The 19,674-nt window shown below is 54.6% G+C and overlaps 1 protein-coding gene across 7 annotated transcripts in view; it reads right to left on the bottom strand.

Annotated features, from left to right (window-relative positions):
- The window catches only part of LOC102571860 (phospholipid-transporting ATPase ID), a 71,574-nt gene that overhangs the window by 42,697 nt on the left and 9,203 nt on the right, over positions 1 to 19,674 (bottom strand). For 6 of the 7 annotated variants that reach the window (XM_059725370.1, XM_059725372.1, XM_059725365.1 and 3 more), the window contains exons 2-4: positions 14,588 to 14,666; positions 6,472 to 6,530; positions 1,019 to 1,132 (exon numbers count right to left, since the gene is read on the bottom strand). In XM_059725370.1, coding sequence (XP_059581353.1) covers positions 1,019 to 1,132; positions 6,472 to 6,530; positions 14,588 to 14,630 — 216 coding nt within the window. In that variant the 5' untranslated portion in view covers positions 14,631 to 14,666. Of the gene's footprint in view, positions 1 to 1,018; positions 1,133 to 6,471; positions 6,531 to 14,587; positions 14,667 to 15,128; positions 15,281 to 19,674 lie in introns of those variants that run through there. The other variant, XM_059725369.1, reaches the window with a different exon arrangement.

Genomic DNA, 19,674 nt, shown 5'->3' with positions numbered 1-19,674 from the left:
TGCCCTTCAGGTAGGAGAGGAATATTATCACCCCCCACCCTGCAGTTGTCTCTTCTCCACTCTAAAGAGCCCTAGTTCTTTCAGCTTCCCCTCCGCGGTCTCGCCTCCAGGCCCACGATCATTGCCGCTTTGCACTGGACTCTCCCCACCCGATCCACATCCTTCTCGAAGTGCAAGGCCCGAGACCGGACACAGGACTTCAGGTGAGACCTTCCCAGGGCTGAATAGCGCAGCAGGATCCTTGCCCTTGGTTTGCAAATGACACTTGAGGTCGATACAACCCAGGATATGCTGTTGGCTTCTTTTGCAACAAGAGCACCCTCTTGGCTCATCTTCAGGTTATGGTGGATTCAACTTATGGGCTACACGTGCCGGCGTGCAGTTATACCCCCTGCCAGCCCTCTCCCCAGGGTTGTGTCAATTAGCTGCAACCCTTGCTCTAAGTGCTGCTCCCCTCCATGTGGCTGTGACGATGGTAATGGCTGTGAAGTTGGCTCCCTCCGTGCCCCCTCAGTGCAAGGCAATACCAGCCATTTGTCTTTGAACAAGAAGAAAGATAAGGATAAAAGATGAGGCAGCAGCTGGCGTGCAGGGGAGTTAAAATGATAGAAAACAAGGGTGGAAGGAAACTCGGGAGGTCACGTCTAGTCCAACCCCTGCTCCAAGCAGGACCAGCCCCAGCTGCATCCTCCCAGCCCAGGCTTTGTCTACCCGGGGCTTCAAAACTGCAAACCCAAAAGCAACCCTTGGCTCTACTCACCCGTGTGTACAAAGGGGCAGTGCAGAAAGCAGATGGGACATGGGCACAATAATATTTGACAAATATTGACATTGAAACCTCAACCCAGTGCATCAAAAGGCCTCGGTGTCTGGAACGGGAACTGGAGCGCAGTTGCACCGTCTGCCCTTGCTCCCCTATTTGACATCGACACTGGGGTGCCCTCAGACGCAGTTTGCATTTTAATCCACGTGGACCCGCAGCCCCGCGGTGCTCAGAGCCGAGGGCAAAAACGCCTACCTGCAGGATCAGCAGGAAAAGAAAGTAGGCGTTGGCTATTCGCTGGAACTGCTCGAACAGGTTGAGAGGCAGGAAAGTGAAGACGTTGTATTTCGAGGTTTTGATGGAATTGCTCTGCGGAAACAGAAAAGCAAACGCATGGGAGGGGGGCACAGGAAAAGCAGTTGCAGCACAGCCCATTTCAATGGGGGTTTCCACTCGGTTATATTTAGCAATAGCATTGTGCACAGCAGCAACTCCAAACCCTTCCTTTCCCCTGGCAGCTCGGGATCCGCTGTGATCAACACACAGATTCCTCCGGGAACCGGGGCGTTAAACAGTGTGTGCGTGTGCATGTGCAGTGGCAGGTATGGCTACACACACGCACACATACCTCCCTTGTCCAAGTTCATTTACCAAGTCTTTATGTGCACATGCGTGCACACACACTTTTTCTAAGTTCATCTACCAAGCCTTTATACACACATGCATGCATACCTCATCTAAATTAATTTACCAAGCCTTTACCCTTTATACACACACACACACACACACACACACACACACACACACACACCCTCTTCCAAGTTTATTTACCAAGCCTTTATACACACATGCATGCATGCATACCTCATCTAAGTTAATTTACCAAGCCCTTACACACACACACCCCCTCTTCCAAGTTAATTTACCAAACCTTTACACACACACACACACACACACACACACACACACACACACGAAGGGCTCCAAACCAACCAAGCAGACAGACAGGCCAACACCCTGGCAGAGCGGACTAGACAGGACTCAGCCACCTCGCCAGGGTGTAATGCAAGAGGCACCGAGATGCACGCACGCTCCACCGCTCCTGGGAAGCGCACACCAGCCCGGTGCAAGGCAGGCATGGCCCTTCTGGACAGCTCTGGTCCAGGGCCCGGCAAGGACGTGTGCTGGACACAAGCAGGGCTTGTCGTCCTGTCCTAGCGTGCATGTTCCCCGAACTGGAGAAGGGCCAAAAGCTGCAGGGAACCCATCTGGAGAGGAGAGGGACTCCCCTGGAGCCTCAGGACCAGGGCTCTGGTTTTGTGCAGTGGGGACCAGCCCCGACCCGTGGCGCTGGGCTCCCCTCCTGTTCCAGGGCGTGCAGGTTGGATGTCTATGGCCTTTGCACCTCTCATCAGCTCCCTTGCTAAACAGCCCTGCTGTGGGGTAACCCAAACATCAGCCCTTTTCACGGCTCCGGCGTTATCTCATTGCTATGGAGAAGCTCCAAGCCCTTGCCTGGGCACCGATAGCAACGTGTCTGCTGACTGGCATCTCTCCAAGGACTTTAGTGCAGTGCTGCCATTCTCCTGTAGCTCCTGATGCTCTATCGGGACACGGGGGCACTGTCGGGACCGGCTTGCACCCAAAAATTGGGGCATGTTGTGGGCCAGGATGATGGGGTGGAGCACATAACATCCCGCCCTGCATTGAGGGCAGACAGGAGAGATGGCTCATTCTCAGGGCACGCGGGTGGTGTGTACGTATGCATGCATGCATGCAGTAGTGTTTCATGTTAATCATGGAAAAGTGTGGATTTGGGGTTATTTTTTTAAATCAGAAAATTTGGGATTTTTTTTTTTTTTTTCAAATGGGAGAAAACCAGGATCCCTGGTCATCACTGCACAGTCATCGCGCTGAGACTGGGCAGTCCTGGCAGGGTGGAGCTGATGGCTTGGGGCTCCACACACCGTGCCCAGTGCATTTGCTAAGCCACCACCTCCAACCTGTGTGCTGCAGCACGTGAGCAAGCGTCTCCCATCAGGGCCACGTTTCCAGCACACCACGACACTGGGAAACGAGCAGTTTATTTCAATTCCTGCACCACTGTCTGTCAAAGCAGCCACGGAAGAGAACCAGCGCCAGTCGCTCCCTTTCCTATTGCCATCAAAGCATGTAAAAACCCCGTTCCCGGGGCAGGCTCCGAACACTTCCTCACAAGAGTTTCCCTCTGGGACCATGTGCAAGCTGGCTCACAAGCCTTGCCACGCTCACCGCCCCCCATGCCTGGCTGGCATGGACTGAGTCACTCCCACCTTTGCTCGCTGCACAAATAAACGTGGACTTCCTTGTGGCAGCAGCACAAGGTGCATTTGACTGCTGTCATGGTGCAAAGGTGGAGGTAACAGGGCAGGATGCAGGGAGTGGGAAGAAACCTAGGTCAGGGCTTAGACACCTTGGCGACACACGGACTCAGAAAGTGAGGGTGGGAAGGGACGTGCCCATAGCACCCCGCACATGCAACCTCGGATTCGATCCTGCAAGGAAGACGGGAATCGGGGACCGGAACAGCCCTGTACCCCAGAAACCGCCGGAGGGAGAGTCAACGCCCCCAGCAAAGCCTGTTCTGAACGGTCAGCAGCTCAGACCGGCCTCACCCTGGAAGCAGGTTTCATCTGTCGTTCGAACTCACTTCCTAGGGCCGTGATGCACACGCCCGCCCGCCCGGCGCTGATCCTTGACCCCATTAATACCCAACGGCACCGAGTTACACCCAGTTGTGAGCCACGAGAGTCTCTAGGAAAGTGCATTTGCATCTGTGTACACAGGTGAGGGTGCCTTCCACCTGCAGCTCTCCAGGCAGGTTGCAAACAGAGCCCGGCGTGCATAACCGCCCTCCCAGACAAATATCATTACTGTAATGACACCGAGCAAGGGGAACGGAGGCCAAGGGACGCAGCTAGCCCTCGGCCGCACGGTCAGCGTCCTCCCACAAACTGAACCCGCGGACCCTGCAGTTCAGCTTGCTTTAGTGCCTAGGTCACGCACCTCCCAGCCCAGCCCAGCACACAGAATAAGCACCAGGAACCAAGTTAAAAATCAACAGCATGAGACTGAAAACAGCCTGGAGGGCCCAGGGCGCAGGCGACCTTGATGCTGCACCCAGGGCACAGCAGGCACTCGCTTTCTGCAGAAAGAAAAAGGCCAGGTCCTGATCCTGCGATGCAAGAAGAGTGGTGCCTGGGTCAAGTCACAAGACTCGATGCAGATGCACGTCAAGGGCAGCTCGGCCTCTCCCCCCACCAACCTGGGTGCTGTGGAGCGTGCATGCCCCCAGCGTGCTCCTGCCAGGGTGGAAGGAGTCCTGCCGGCGCCGCGCCTGCTGCATGCGCTGAGCAGGGCGCACCCGGACCCGGCTCCCCGGCTTAGCACAGGGCAGAGGATGGCACACAGTCAGGAGCATTGCTTAGGGACAGCATGGGCAAGCTGACAGGGGTCCACGGGGCAGACCCTCCGGGCTTCCCCCTGGAACGGCCGTGCAGGGGCCACGTCCAGCTGCAAGAGACAAGACCTCCCATCTGCAGCTCGGACCCAGGCAGCGTCTGTTTGCATCACAGGAGGCAATGCCTTCGAGAGAGGCATTGACCGGTGTGGCACAAAGAGACAGACAGACAACATGGGGGGGACAGACGCTGTGCGGGCAGGATAGGGACTCCACCCCCGTGATGGAGCTGCGGCGCGCTTCTGGTCCTCAGGCCTGGCCTTGCCTTTCCTGTTATCCGGCAGCCAACTCCAGAGCTGTTTGCACAAATGCACAGCCCTAGTGACATGGCCCTGAAGCCGTGCCGAATTGCAGAGCAAAGCTGCTGGGCTGGAAGAAGAACGAGCTCTTGCAAATGCACACAGACCTGGCAGGGCAGTACCTGGCAGGCACCAGGCAAAATCCAGTTGCAGCTCCCGCAATGCAGGCTGCAGAATTGGGACCTCGGCTGGTGCCTGGCGTGTGGAGGGCAGGGAGACGACAGCAAGACGGAGCTGCCGCACCCACAAACCTTAACAGAAGGCCACGGCATGCCGGTTCTTGCAGGTGCCAGGCTACACGGTCCCGGCCTGGCTGACCTTTAGGACATCACGCCCCTAGATCTACAGATGTGCAGCACATCTGCTGGGAGCCAGGAAGGAGTAGGGGTTAATCCATCACACACACACCCATTATCTTCCTTCCAAGCTGGGGGAGAAGGTGGAGAGATAGGAGGATGGGCTGGACAAGGATCAATCCTCCCACTTCACAACACATGGGAGCAGCCAGCTGGCTGGAGGAAGATGCCTCTTCCCACGCCCGTGTGCAAGCGGACTCCCCATCCCAACCTCCCCGCTCCCGGGTCACCCAGGCGCACGCTGCAGCCCCCAGCTTCCTATGGCTTACGTGGAGCATCGTCTTCATCTAGCTCTCTGCACTTAACACCTACGTGCACAACCACTGTGCCAAAGCTGCATCCCCCAGGGAGCCTCCACATCCTCTGCATTGCTTCACATGCAAAGCCGAGCCACCACAAAGCACCCGGTTCCTTTGCCGGGACAGGGCTCGCTGCAGGAGCCAGCCGAAACGCTGAACACCCGTTTCATGGGAAACCCTAGCATTTTGAGATTGGCTTTCAGTCCAGTTCAGAAATCTGCCGCTAAACAACTGCTGTGAAGTTTTCATTAAAAGAAAGCCACTAATGCACCGTGTTTCCAGGACCCCGGCCGCTGCTGCCCGACTCTGTCCAATAAGTTTCAGTGATGCTGTTGGGTGGCTGGTATCACCAAAATGGACTCAAAGCCACATCAGCTTCATGCAACCGCTGTCAGGGTCCCCGAACCCAGGCCAGGAATCAAAGAATAATAGAAAATGAGGGTGGGAAGAGACCATCTAGTCCAACCCCTGCTCCAAGCAGGACCAGCCCAACTGCATCATCCCTGCTGGAGGAGCCGTGGAGAGCAACATTTCCCTGGAAAGCTACGCTTCCAACAAAGCAGCATTTTTCAGGCAAAGTTTCCTCTGCTTATTTGGGGCCAGATCCTGCCACCGCTCGGACTTGCAAGTCACTTTAGAGCAGCGGGGCTGGCAGGGAGCTGCGGGGATCACATCCAGTCCAACCCCTGCCTAAGGCAGGATCCGCCCTGTGCAAACCGTCCCAGACAAACCCATCATCTAAACCCTGCAGAAGACTGCCATCTTTCCTGCCTATGCAGGGGGTCGGACTTGATGATCTATTGAGGTCCCTTCCGACTCTAACATCTATGACACAACTCAAGACATCACACCCAACCCTACCCCGGGGGAAGCAGGGGGACTGTGGCGGCCAACATCCTGCTGCTGTAAAAGGATGTTAATAGACATTTGAGAGGCCGTGCCCCTGCTGCAACTCCCCCAGTATGGACCAGTCTGACCAGGACGGAAAATTCCTTCCTAACCCTAAAGATGGTGATCGGTCTGACCCAGAGCGGAGGGGCAAGACGCTCTAGCCAGGACCCTCTGCTCCGGTCCTAGCAGAAGCATCTTCTACAACAGTCCTTTCCAAACCCACAGTAAGGTCCCCTCCCCTTCCTCCCAAAAGCAACCCGACTGTAACAAAACCTCGCGCACACCACAAACAGGACCGGAGGGACACTTGCAAGGGAGGAGCGGACCCGGTCACTGCTCTGCACGAAACGGGGCTGCTACTTACAGCATACTGGAACTGCAGGTTGAAGTCCCGGTTGTTTGCCTGAAGCTGCCTCTCTTCCTCTGTAGGGAAGAGGAAACACATTAGATTGCAGCAGGGAAATTAGGATGTACTGGATAACAATGAATACATGCACAAGCGAAGCAGCAGCCAGAAGGAGAGACTGGGAACTGCTGCACATCCCCAAGCCCAGAGAGATGATGCCCGGGCTCGGGGACGTGCGGCAGGTTCCCACCCGGAGCGCTGGGATTGTAGCACTCAGGAGTTCGCAGACCAACACGCTCCTTCATGGTGGTGCCAAAATTAGCATGAGTGTAACAGGTGAATCCTCCTGTCTGCTTATCCCATCTCCCTCGGGGAGTCAGGTTTAACACTAGACAAATGAGCCTTGAACTGCCTCTCCCTCCATCAAATCTCTGCAGTGATGCCGTGAGCTCCTTGCAATCCCGTCCCTCTGGGCAGTGGAGGGCATCACCACCCCAACGCAGCAAGGACTTGGCTAGCCCAGAGGCTCAATGCAAGGACCTCAGACCACTTCCAATATGCATTCATGAATCTTTGTGCTCGTTTCACTGGGCAAATATTCTGCCTCTTTGCACCATTTAGGAAACTGAGGCCCAGTGGGGCTAGCCGGACTTGCCTAAAATGCAAGCAAAGCTGGAGACTGACCGCAGGAGGGTCCTGGCATCCAGCTCCCACTTCTAATGGCGAACCAGACCCGCTGCCACGAGCCCATGGACATGCACTTGCTGAGCCCGGGAATGCAAGAGCACCCTGTGGCTCAGCCCAGCCACACACTTGCATGTCAGAGGGACGACAGGAAGGAAACCCAGGGGTCCCGATCCCCCCAAGCCTGAGCACAAGCCGCACAGCTCAGCGGCACCATCACCACACACGCAGGAGCCGGTCAGAGATGCGACACCCCAGCAGCGCCGGCCACCAGCAAAAGGCAGGGTCTGTCCAGCTGGACAGCTGTCCAGCTGGGCAAGGAGCTCAGCGCCAGGTGAAGCATCCCAGAGGGCTTAGCCCAAAATAACCCTGTCCCTTCAGAAGGGCTCACTGTGCCTGGCTCTTCCCGGAGCAGGGACCCCTGCAATCCCCACCCAACTATTCAGGGGGCTCCAAACCCCTCGCCATCTCTCCCTGCCGCGGTGCAGACACACGCCTAGACACCGTGTTGCGTGTGACTTTGGAAGGGGACGACCGGACGTTGCACGTAAGTGTGCCCAGAAGGCAGGGTCCCTGCAGTGGCTTGCAGATCGCTGCAAAGGAAGCAGGCCCAGGTGCAACCTCTGAAGGATGCACGGGGGCTTCCCCGGAGACGTCCAACTCAGCTCTCGGGAGCTGCAAGACTTGTCGCTGCCCGCGTCCAGGCACTGGGACCTGCTCCACATGGCACGCCCCAGCCACGTCCTCCAGCACCTCCTGAAGCAGCAACAAGAGTCAAGGCAATGCAGGACCAGTGTCTAACCGCAGCTACTGAAACCTCTTGCTGTCCCTCCAACCCCACAGATGGAAACCGCAGCTCAAAACATTTCGGCTGCAGCTGCCAGCTTCTACCATGCGTGCTCGCAGATGCAGCCATAACGGTTGGACGCGGAGCGCCGCTCCAGCACGAGGATTTCCACTCCCGGGAGCCCCATCGGCTCCAAGCAAACTTTTTTCCCTTCGGCGTGAGTCACTGGAGAGAAGCACTGAGGCCCCACACCGGGCCGTGTGCCTCCAGTGACCGCTTCATAGCTGGCAAAGACCAGCGCCCCGTGGAAACGCTCCGCGCACGTCACCCTGATCGCGTGCCAGACCTCGGTCTGACCAGAACGAGGAGTCACTGGGAAAACAGTTGCTTTCCCAGGCAGACGGATTTAGGAGCAAAGCCACAAAACAACATCCGGATGAAATAACATCCAAAACGCAGCTATAAATGTAATTTCCCGGCCAGCCGGCCCCCTTTTTATTTAGGGCTGTTGTGTGGCAATCGTTCGTGAAAGACAGGCTCCACGTCCTGGCTGCAGAGCCTGGAAACTTGCTTCTGAGGGATGCTGAAGCAGCAGAGCCAAGAGTGCGGCCTTTGGACGGGCCCCGGGAGTGGCGCGGGGCTCGTTTCTGCAGCTGCCAAGGGTGCGGCCGCAGAGAAACCACTTTCCAGAGCTCGAGCCCGACGCCGCGGGTCTGGCCGAGGCCCCGGCTCAGCTTGGAGGGCGCTGCCTGGGTAATGCACTTGCACGGAGCGATCTCCCTGTCCCTGAAAGGGCCCATTGCCCGCTCAGGCACTGAGGAGGACTTTGCTTTACGTGCTCTTCGGCGCTTTCCAAGGGACAATCCTTGCACCCTGAGCCGGGTTAGCCTGAAGCCCCACAAATAGCCCTGGGGAGGGTGGAAGAGGCTTTCATTCAGCCTCTCCTGGGGAAGTCACAAGCCTCGAGTTGTGATTGTGGACGGCTTTCCCAGGCTTCTGGGCTTTGCTGGATGCCCCATGGAGCCGGGGAGCAACTTTTTCCCCACTCCTATTGCAACAGGGCCAGACCAATGCTGCATTGGGGGCAGGAAGGGATTTCCCCCCTAGTCTGGGGGGTTTGCCTTCCTCTGCAGCGGGGGCACGGCCCTGCCTGGGCTCCCTGGAGCATCTCTGAACCCCCTTTGCAGCAGCAGCATGTTGGCAGCCCCCTGATTTCCCTGCGGCAGGGACAAGTGTGATGCCTGGGGCTGAGTCAGGGCTGACTCTGTAGTTCTGCTCAGAGGTTGGGCAATGGGTTCATCTGGGCTGGTTTGCACAGGGCTGATGCTGCCTCCGCAGATCCCTGACAGCCCCACTTTCCTATGACTCCTACCTGCTGGTCCCTCGGTTCCTACCTGGAGACCATTCCTGCAATATCCAAGCACCGCCCTTAATTAACAAAAATGAAGGAAGAAGCCTCCGGGAGTGCTGCTTTCCCATCGCTCCTCCGGGAAGCGAGGAGGAAGAGAGAGGGAGATGGTTGTAAGATGCAAGTTGCGTGGGTCAGGGGGTGTCTATGTACATGCCTGGTACCAAGCTGAGCCCAGACTTCATCGCTGGAATTTGCAAACACAGAGACAATGTTTTAACACACTTCTGGGCAGGGCATTGAATGCACCAGGAAATTCTCCTTATATATCAGTGGTATCTGCATACAAGATGCACAACAACATTGGTTTCCCTAGAGCAAGCTGCATGCAAATGGGAACGATTTCCTTCTTGCCAACAGTCGATGTTTAACTTGAATACAAAATGCGATGCTAGTCCCTGACTTGCCAAGCTTTCCAGGATCGCCAGGAAGAAAGATGACTCTGAAAGCCCTTATCTGCTTCTCTCCTGCACTTGCACTTCAAACCTACGTGGGCTCACTAGTGAAATACACTTCATCTAATAACGAGAATGCAGCAAAAGCACAGATGACGGCACCCTGACGATGCATCCCTAGCACCACGCCGGGAGCTCGTGCTTCGCTGTAATTTGGTGCAAGATGCAGCAATGTGTCACCAAGCATTTCTGAGTTCTTTAGAGAAAAGTGCTTTTCAAGCAGTTGCTGTCTCTGAGCACTCGCAGAGGCCAAGCAAGGTCCCAGGAGACTGGAAAGGAGTAAATATACAACAAGGCAGATCCAGACAATTACAGACCAGCCCGACTTCAATAACTGGAAAGGTATTGCAGCAAACGATGAATCCGTTGATTAATTTATAAGGACCTGATCAAGCACCTATCAAGAGCAAATCATGCCTAGGCAGACTGTTTTCCTTCGATGACTAGGTGATGGGGGACGGATGGATGTGATATTATTCTACCTAGTGGCTACTAAGTGGCTTATTATTCTACTTAGTGGCTACTAAGCCACTTAGTAAGGCTTTTGACAGCGTCTCTCAAAGGGGACAAAGGGGCCAAGAAAGCCTCTTGGCTGAACTGGGAAATCCAGAAAAGATTTGGGGCAAAAAAAGAGGCAAGCAGGGTGTGGAAAGAGGGGGTAGCTACCAAGCAGGAGTACACCTCCCTGGCTCACACGTGCAGGGAATCAGACAGGAAGGCCAACGCAGGATTAGCACTTAGGCTGAGGACAACAATTAAAGACAACAAGAAGTCCTTCGTCAGGTCTACAGGGAGCAAAAGGAAGGCGCAGGGTAGCATCGGACCCTACAGATCAAACTAGGGCAATTAGTGCCAGATGGGGGGACAAGGCTGAGCTCTTCAATGAGTTTTTTGCCTCTGTAGTCCTGAAATCGGATCAGGACACATCTCCCAATTGGACTGCAGATAGGAGGGACGCCAGCCCACCGAGAGCTCATTCAGACGTAGTGACGGGGCCGGATGAACTTCACCCAAGGGCGCTGAAGGAATTGGCCGGTGTCACAGCAGACCCGCTGGCACGGCTGTTCGAGCGCTCGCGGTGCTCCGGCCAGGTCCCAGAGGACTGGAAAAGGGCCAATGTGGTCCCTGTTTTCAAGACGGGGAGGACGGAGGATCCGGGTAACTATCGACCAGTTAGCCTCACCTGTATCCTTGGGAAAACCTTTGAAAAAATTATTAAGGATCACATTTGTGGGGGTCCTTGGACTGATGCTCTTCAATGTCTTCGTCGGTGACTTGGACGAGGGCGTGGAAAGCACTCTGCCCAAATTTGCAGATTACACGAAATGATGGGGTAAAGTTAAGACAGCAGAGAGTAGGGGATGAACCCAGGTGGATCTGGGCAGGTTGGAGAGCTGGGCAGAACAGAGTAGGATGCAGTTCAATAAGGACAAATGCAAGGTGCTGCCCCTGGGGAGAAGGAATCACCAGCGCGCTTCCAGGCCTCCTCCGCAGCACGGCCATGGAAAGGGATCTCGGAGTCACTAGCGACTCCAAGACGAACGCAAGTCGTCAACGTGACACCGAGCTCTTGCTGTTCGTGCACAAAGACCCATGGCGGGTTTGGGAGTCATACCGTGCGTCATGTCAGAGTTGACAGGAGTTTTACTAGATGTTGGATTCGTCTGGGGTGCAGGAGACATCGCGCGGGAGTCCCCAGGAGCCTGTCCTGGTCCCGGTACGATTCAACCTCTTCACCGCCGACTCAGAGGATGGAGCTGAGTGTACACCGAGTGTGTCACGCATTATTAAACGCTGGCATGTCAGGAGGAGGGGTTGAAATAGTCTATTCTATTTATTTTAAAATTCAGGAAGGCAGCTGCTACCTCACACGAACTGAAGCATCGCATCGTCTTTGCTAGACGGGATGCACCTCCCATGTGCATTGCACTGAAATGGTTGGACACCGCCCCACGCTGCGCACAGCTTCTGCAGCCAACACGTCAGCAAACCCGATTCAAATAATAGTCAAAGCAGCATTTGAAAAGGATGAAAATAACATGTTTTTCCTGGAGTCAAAATGATTCTTCCTAGAGGACTGCTTGTCAAAATGAAGATCGTGTCCCCAAATATTCCCAACCTATTGAAATGATGTTTTTGTGATGAAAACCAGTCTCCCACCTGCTGCGAGTAGAAACGTGACTCGTGTTTCCAGCGCCCGCGCTGTACATCAGCATGGAGCTGGCTCTGGACATGGGGCCAGGCACTTTCCTCTCTCAAAATCCACATGGACCCACTCGGAGCCGGCGGGAACTCACTCGCGTTCAACCTGGGCTCCTTTCCATCAGCATCGGCTAGCAGCTCCCATCGGGTGCAGGCCAGCGTCACAGGTATTAATTAATCACTGCCCTCCTTGCGCGTTTGGCTCTGGAGCCTAGACTCTGTTCTCAGTCCCGTTGCGGGGGGCTGTCTACACCGCTCCCTGGCAACGCCGCACCGAGACACGCGTGTTATCTGTCACGGCATGGCGCTGCACACGCACCGATGAGCTCTGCTAGCTCCCAGTTGAGGAGGCACGGGTGGAGCTTGCCTCTGCACAGAGCTGACGGGCGCCGTCATCGAGATGTGTCAACTCAGGCCATCTCTATTCACACGAGAAGTCAACCACTTCCTCTAACCACGACCTGCCCGTCGCTCCTGGAAAACCCTCACCCGGCGCAGCTTTCCCTCTCGTGACCACGTCGTCAGCCCACGACTAACGAACCGGGTCTTTCTGCTCCTCGCCGTTTTCATCGCATAGCAGAAATCACGTTGCTGCCCAAACGCACGACCTGGACTTTGCAGCACATCCTACATCTATCTACTGGCTTCGGTGGAGTCACATCAGTGACAGCGAAAGGGGAACTCTACCCAGGAGTTTAAAAAGTAAACACTTTCTTTAAATATTAGTTTTTCTGCTGATCACTGGTCAAACAATGACTTAATCTCCCCGTCTGTAACCTGCAGCTCTTTTACTGTTGGAGCAGTGAAATCCTCCCTTGCAAAACCTCCTACCTAACAGGGGCTTGCACCGTCTCACCAGGCAGCCCCAGGGCCGAGCCACCGCCACGCGCGCTGGGTGCGGCGACTGGAGCCAGAGCTTTGCATCGGCTCCAACAATAACCTTCAAACACTTCTTGGTTTGTTTTTTCCTGGTAAAAGTAAACACTGTTCCTCTTCTTTCAAGACTAGTTTCCACTCCTAATTTCCCAGAATTCAATGAGAATCACTGAGCGGAACCTGGGAGGAATGAAAAAACAGGAAGTTGTGAAGTTGTAAAGAGAAAAAGGGAAGGCTTCCTCGAAAATGCCCTGCATTCGTCATCAGGAAGCTCTTAAAACTTCTTCCGAAGTGCAAGGACTAAACATCTATAGCTAAAAGAAGATCAAGCTGTTGGCTCAGCTCTTAATCCTTGGCGCTCTCCATGCCCATTGTTTTCAGAACCACTTCAATTCTTTCCCCGTGAATTTTGCTCCTTGCTCTCTCGCGGGCTCCGATTGCTCCTCTGCTCTCGTGCAGCGCACAAGCTGATGCATGCGGTTGCAGCGTTGCCCCTCTGAGGAGCAGATACCGGCACTACCCTGAGCAGGAAAATCCTCTTTCTGGACCGGGACGATGATCAGAAAACACAACGCGTGTGATGCTCATGGAAAAAGCAGCCTTCTGCTTGGTCAGGACTAAGAAGAGCGCTCGTATCCAAGCCTGGGTGCTCCCAGCGACGATGCACGCACACACTGGTGCCTAGCCTAGATGCCGTGGTGCCGGAGCTGGAAAGGTCCCGAACTGGGTGAAATCCTGGATGTTAGAGCCTCTCCGAGCATGTCTGTGCTGCCTCCCTGTCAAGATGGGGACTATCCCAGAGAGTCCAGCCCTGCCCAAGCATTTCTGCTGCATGTGCCCCTAAACCCAGCAATTAGGTGGGTCTAGTATCTGGTGCCAGGGTCCCTGCAAGGCCACACCAGAGTGCTGCTTTTCTCCTAGGAAAGCCTGCGAGTTTGCTGAGCCCTGGGCTCGGGAGGGGGGTGGCATAGACACACCCGTCCCATCCGGCTTGCGGGGTGAAACACGGGTACCCCCGTGCTGCCCCTCCGGGGTAGGGAAACAGCCACACCGACCCAAACAGGAACACTTGGAAGTGCCATAGTGCCTCAAGGTGCTGCAGGGATGGCGCGCAGCGTTAGCCGTGCCAACGCAATTCCCAAGATAAACCCAGAAATTTCAAACAGGAATCCAGCAGGTCCAAAATGTTCAGACCTGCTGTGGTCTTTCCGAGTTCTTTGCAATTGAAAAACACCTCTATTATTTTTTCCGCAGTCAAAAACCAAGTGAAAACAAAGAGCTGGCATGGTCTGAGAGGTGCTTTGGGTCTAAAAGCTGCCTTCGACTGCAAGGCAAAACAGGAAGGCAGCATACAAGCGGAGACAGTTTGGTGCCAGGTTCCCTGGGGAAGAGAGCCCAGAGGCAGGATCGGCGCTATCCAGGCTCTTGGGGCTGGCTGCTGGAGGGCCAAAGCCACAGGACCAACCCAAGGGGCAGCGCCATGCAAAGCGATGCAAAGCCAAGGATCTCCCAGCGCATCCGTTTGGTCTAACCCTCCTCCGGTGCCCTGGGGCTCCATGCACAGCTCGCCCCCGCCCCGGAGAACCGCACCCTGCGAACGGAAACAAAGCGCTGCTCCGTGGGGGTGAGACCTGCACGCAAGCATCCGCTCAGCATCCAGAGCTGCTTGGGGAGGCGAAGTGCTGCCCCGGGACCTGGGCAGCGCTGCCGGAGCTCACTCACCTTTGAATTTCTTCTTCCCAAATTTCCATCCAAAGAGCGACATCCCCAGAGTTGGCTTCAGCACAAGTCCATGCAATTCCTGCAGGCAAACAGACAAGGTTATTGCCCCTGGGGGGGTTGTCTACGTAGGGGCACGTCAGCCAGCTGCAAGGCTCAAAGCTTTCTGCCATGCAGCTTCACCTCAAACACCGCGCCTCAAACCTTTCTACACCACAGCAAAGAGATCGGAGGGGACAGGGGGAGCATCTACACGAGACACATTAATGTGCTTTAGCCTAATTTAACGCACATTAAGGGCACGCATCTACATGTGCACACCCTTAACGCGCATTAAAAATGGCAAATTTAGGCGCGATTAGTTAAAGCGCATTAATGCGCATGTAGATGCAACCTGGCACTAACTTTAGTGCTGGGTCTTCCCAGCCACTAGGGGCACGTGGCAGGGCTGCAGGACTTGGCACTAACTTTAGAGCCAACATCTGCCAAAAATTGCTTAATGCACATTAAATTTAGTCGTGCTGAAGTGCATGTGTAGACGCACCCAGAGAATGAGAGAACCACAGAGAGAGCGGTGTGGTACCAGTCCCAACAATGCTTCTTCCTTTCCCAGACAAACTGGGCAGCATTTCAACACCGTTCGTTCTTGCACACAACTGCGAACCCTTATTATAACTGGCCTGTTAATTAGACTGATTAACTGGGCTTGGTTAGTCTCCGAGGTGCCTTGCTCCGCTGCTTGGGTTTGCTGGCTGCACTTGAAATACCAGTAGTGTCACGACGGAGCCCGGGCACCAGTTCTGGCCTGTTCCCTCCGCTGTATTAACTAATTGCAGCTGTTGTTAAACCAACCTCCTCAAGCAAAACCAGAGAGATTGTGACCCTGATGTCCTTCCCGTCTTTTTGCAAGCTGGGGCCCATTTGAGGAAATAGCCTTGTAAAGTCACACAACAACCTCGTGGGTCCCTGTTTCGGCTGGCAGTCATCAACTCCCACCGTGTCCCTGTACTCGCACACTCCTCTAGCATCACAGATGTGTCAGCTCTCTCTTCTGGTTAATCTTATTCCCCGATTCACAGAAGTTTAGGGTGGAAGGGACCTCGGTCTGGGCAGGAGTTGCATGGTGGTGACAAGCGATGTTTCAGTGGTGCGAGCCGGGCATTTCACTCTGAGCAGCATCTGATAAACAGCAACCCTTTTCAGCAGCAGTTTGAACATCATCTTCCACCAACCCATCTGACTGGGGACACCGGGGACCCACGGTGACGTGTCTAAACCCAGGCTGCACTGAAAACCCCTTCAATCCAAGTCCACTCAACTGTGGCCAACCGTCAGACACAACTGTGTCACGTGTACTAAGTCTAGCAAAAGGCGATCGAATAGGTACAACCACCTAGATGGCACAAGTGTCTTCGAGTAAGGCTTTCTCAGGGAAGTGAGAAAAATGTTACAGAACAAGAACACAGTGTGCGTGTGTGTGCACACGCATTATACACACACACACACACACACACGTATACGTACACACATACTCTCTCTCTCTTTCTATGTGTATATACACACACACATGTATATGTACACACATACTCTCTCTCTCTTTCTATGTGTATATACACACACACACACATATGTATACGTACACACATACTCTCTCTCTCTTTCTATGTGTATATACACACACACACACACATATGTATACGTACACACATACTCTCTCTCTCTTTCTATGTGTATACACACACACACACACACACGTATACGTACACACATACTCTCTCTCTCTTTCTATGTGTATACACACACACACACACACACGTATACGTACACACATACTCTCTCTCTCTTTCTATGTGTATACACACACACACACACACGTATACGTACACACATACTCTCTCTCTCTTTCTATGTGTATACACACACACACACACACACGTATACGTACACACATACTCTCTCTCTCTTTCTATGTGTATACACACACACACACACACACACACACACATGTATACGTACACACATACTCTCTCTCTCTTTCTATGTGTATACACACACACACACACACACACATATATATCTTCGTGTGTGTTTGTGTATGAATCAACATGAGGCAGGCAGAGTACATAGCTCTGCGTTTCACTGCGCTCCACTTTTGTCAAACACTTTAGGAACTGGACCTGTAACCACCAAATCTTTCCTAGCTTTATATTCATTTGAAGCTATAACAAAAAAAGCCTTAGGGTTTAGTTTAAGAGGCTGTTTGCAAGGCCATTTTCGGCCGTAGTAGCAAGTGGCTTATGCTCACTCTCAGCTAGAAGTGGCCTTCCAAACAAAGACACAAGCCATTTTATGACCAAGTGCCATGCTCGCAGCTGCCTCCTTTACTTGTGTTTGTTGACACTCCTCTTTTGTTAGCAATGCATATAAGTCGCTGGTCTCCAGTTTTGACCCAAAACCCAATATACGGCTTGTGCACCAGTGGGAACTCAAGGCTAACAGCTACCAGGCTCAGGAAGCCATGCGTGCTGGCAGGCAGCAAGCCACTTCATCGGGAGCTACGACGGCAGGATCTCGAAGGTGCCGCCTTGCCCTCCCTCGTGCCCCACTGCAGACAGACGTGGCTGCCCACCTCCATTAACAAGCAGCAGCAACCTGTTTTCTTTCAGGTCGAAAGTCCAGTCACCTTCTACTATAAAACAGATCTGCATCCGTGTCCGTTGCCCCTACAAAAAAAGCTTCCTCCCGGCTAATGGCGCTGTCATCGACTCGTAGAGAAACGGGGCTGGAAGGGTAGCATCTGGTCCAGATCAGCCCTGTCCAAACCAGCACGGACACATCCGTTGTCCATCCTCTGAGCAAAACTGCACCGGACGTTGCATCCGGACCTGCCTCAGGCCCAGCAGCAGGACCGCGGCATCGCTGTCACCGCTATTGTGTCCGCACTGAGAACGCGCTGCTGGCGCTGGCACACTCTTGCAGAGGGGAACAAATCTGCTGCATTTCTGCCCTCCTTTCCCACCGGCTGAGCGGCATCGCAATTCGTTTGAGTCAGCGCTGCATTGGTAGCCACCTTTGCAGCCGGGGCTCGCCTTTATCCCCCAGGTCCCTTTTCTTCGGGGGTTGTGATTGAGAATCGCATCGGCAGGGCCAGGACAGCCTCCACCCTCCACGAGTTGCATTGCACATGAAGCAACTTCCATGTCTTGGCAAGTTTCCACAGCCTCAGCAGGCATTAAACCACAGACTTCAGGTTTTGTTCCGGTTTCTAATAATGGTCTGGGTTCTTATCAAGGCTCCCAGCGGCCCTCCACGACTCGGGGCCTCACAGCGCTCCTGTGGTTTTCCGTTCCTGAATAAAAATGAAACGTCTGCCTCGGGTTTCATATTTACACACACTTCAGCATTTCTGACACATGATTTCGTAGTCGTCTCTGGCTCAACTAACTGAAAACCACCTGCCTGGGCCCCTGCCCCGGCCAGAAAGATGCCTGCTTCCTAACGGCCTTCTCCAGCGACGCACCTGCGCCTGCCTCCCCCGCGTTGGGTCTAGAGCAGCTTCTGCCTGCTCCGTCGTCCCGCTCACGCCGTCTTTTCACTCGTGGCACCTTGTGATGGTCAGGGCTCTTCCCGCGTTTGTGGTGCTGCGAGGGATCCTCGTGATTCAGCCGTGACTTAACAGGAAATCGAATCTCAGACAATCAGGGTGGAAGGGAGCTCGGGAGATCACAACTAGTCCAACCCCTGCTCCAAGCAGGACCAGCCCCAGCTATGTCATCCCAGCCAAGGCTTTGTCTACCCGGGTCTTCAACACCTCCAAGGATGGAGACTCCCCCACCTCTCTGGGGAGCCTGGTCCAGTGCGTCACCACCCTCCTTGTGAGAAAGTTTTTCCTACTATCCAACCTCAACTTCCCTTGCTGCAGCTTGAGCCCATTGCTCCTTGTCCTGCCATCTGCCCCCACTGAGACCAGCCCAGCTCCATCCTCTTTGCAGCCCCCCTGCAGGGAGGTGACGGCTGCTATTCAATCCCCCTCGGTCTTCTCTTCTGCAGACTCAACCAGCCCATTTCCCTCCTCCTCTCCTCACCAGTCCTGTCCCCCAGCCCACAACCATTTTCATTGCCCTCCGCTGCACTCTCTCCAATGTGTCCACATCCTTTCTGCAGTGGGGCCCACAGCTGGACACTGGACTCCAGATGTGGCCTCCTCAGCACTGAATAAAGGGAAGAATCACTGCCCTCCATCTGCCAGCAATGCTCCTACTGATGCAGCCCAGGATGCCAGTCGCCTTCTTGGCACAAGGGCACACTGCTGGCTCCTGTCCAGCTTCTTGTCCCCCGTCCCCCCAGGTCATTTTCTGCAGAGCTGCTGCCCAGCCCATCACCCCCAGCCTGCACCAGCGCATGGGATTGTGCCATCCCAAGTGCAGGACTTTGCACTTGTCCTTGTTGAACCGCATGAGATTTATTTTGGCCCAATCCCACAATGTGTCGAGGTCTCTCTGAATCCTAACCCAACCTGCAGTGTATCTGCTGCTCCCCCAGCTTGGTGTCACGTGCAGACTTGCGCTGCATCCCATCTGCCAGGTCATTGATGAAGATATTGAACAAAACCGGCCCCAGGACCGACCCCTGGGACACTCCTCTTGACATGAGCCTCTGCGACAACCTCCCCCAAAACTGCTCGTGTCTGGAGAACGGAGTCACTTAAAGGTGCAGTTCCCAACCCCTGAGGATGCAGAGCACTGGGGTTTTTGCAGTGCTGTTTGCTTACTATCTATCAGAGACCAGCGCTCCTCCCGCTGCTGTACAGAGCGCGGGCATCGTGCCCTGAATGCAGCCCGGCGAGGGCCAGCCAGCTTCTCCCCAAGAACGGCTTCCACGATGGAGGACCATGACAGCCTCAACCCTAGGCACGGACAGCTTCCAGGTCCATGCTGGGCAAGAGCCAGCTGAGATCCAGAGTCACAAGGGAAAGCGCTCGGTGTCTCCCCGGCCGTGATGCACCCACGGAAATGGCCCGACGTGCTCTCCTCTCGGCCCCGAGCTCAGCCAGAAGTAGCCGCCTGCCCTCGAGGCGACAGAGGGTGAAG

The sequence above is a fragment of the Alligator mississippiensis genome, chromosome 3 (assembly GCF_030867095.1).
Source record: "Alligator mississippiensis isolate rAllMis1 chromosome 3, rAllMis1, whole genome shotgun sequence".
NCBI lineage: Eukaryota > Metazoa > Chordata > Crocodylia > Alligatoridae > Alligator > Alligator mississippiensis.
The sequence above is the reverse complement of the archived record's forward strand: the minus strand, read 5'-3'. Positions and strand labels throughout refer to the sequence as shown.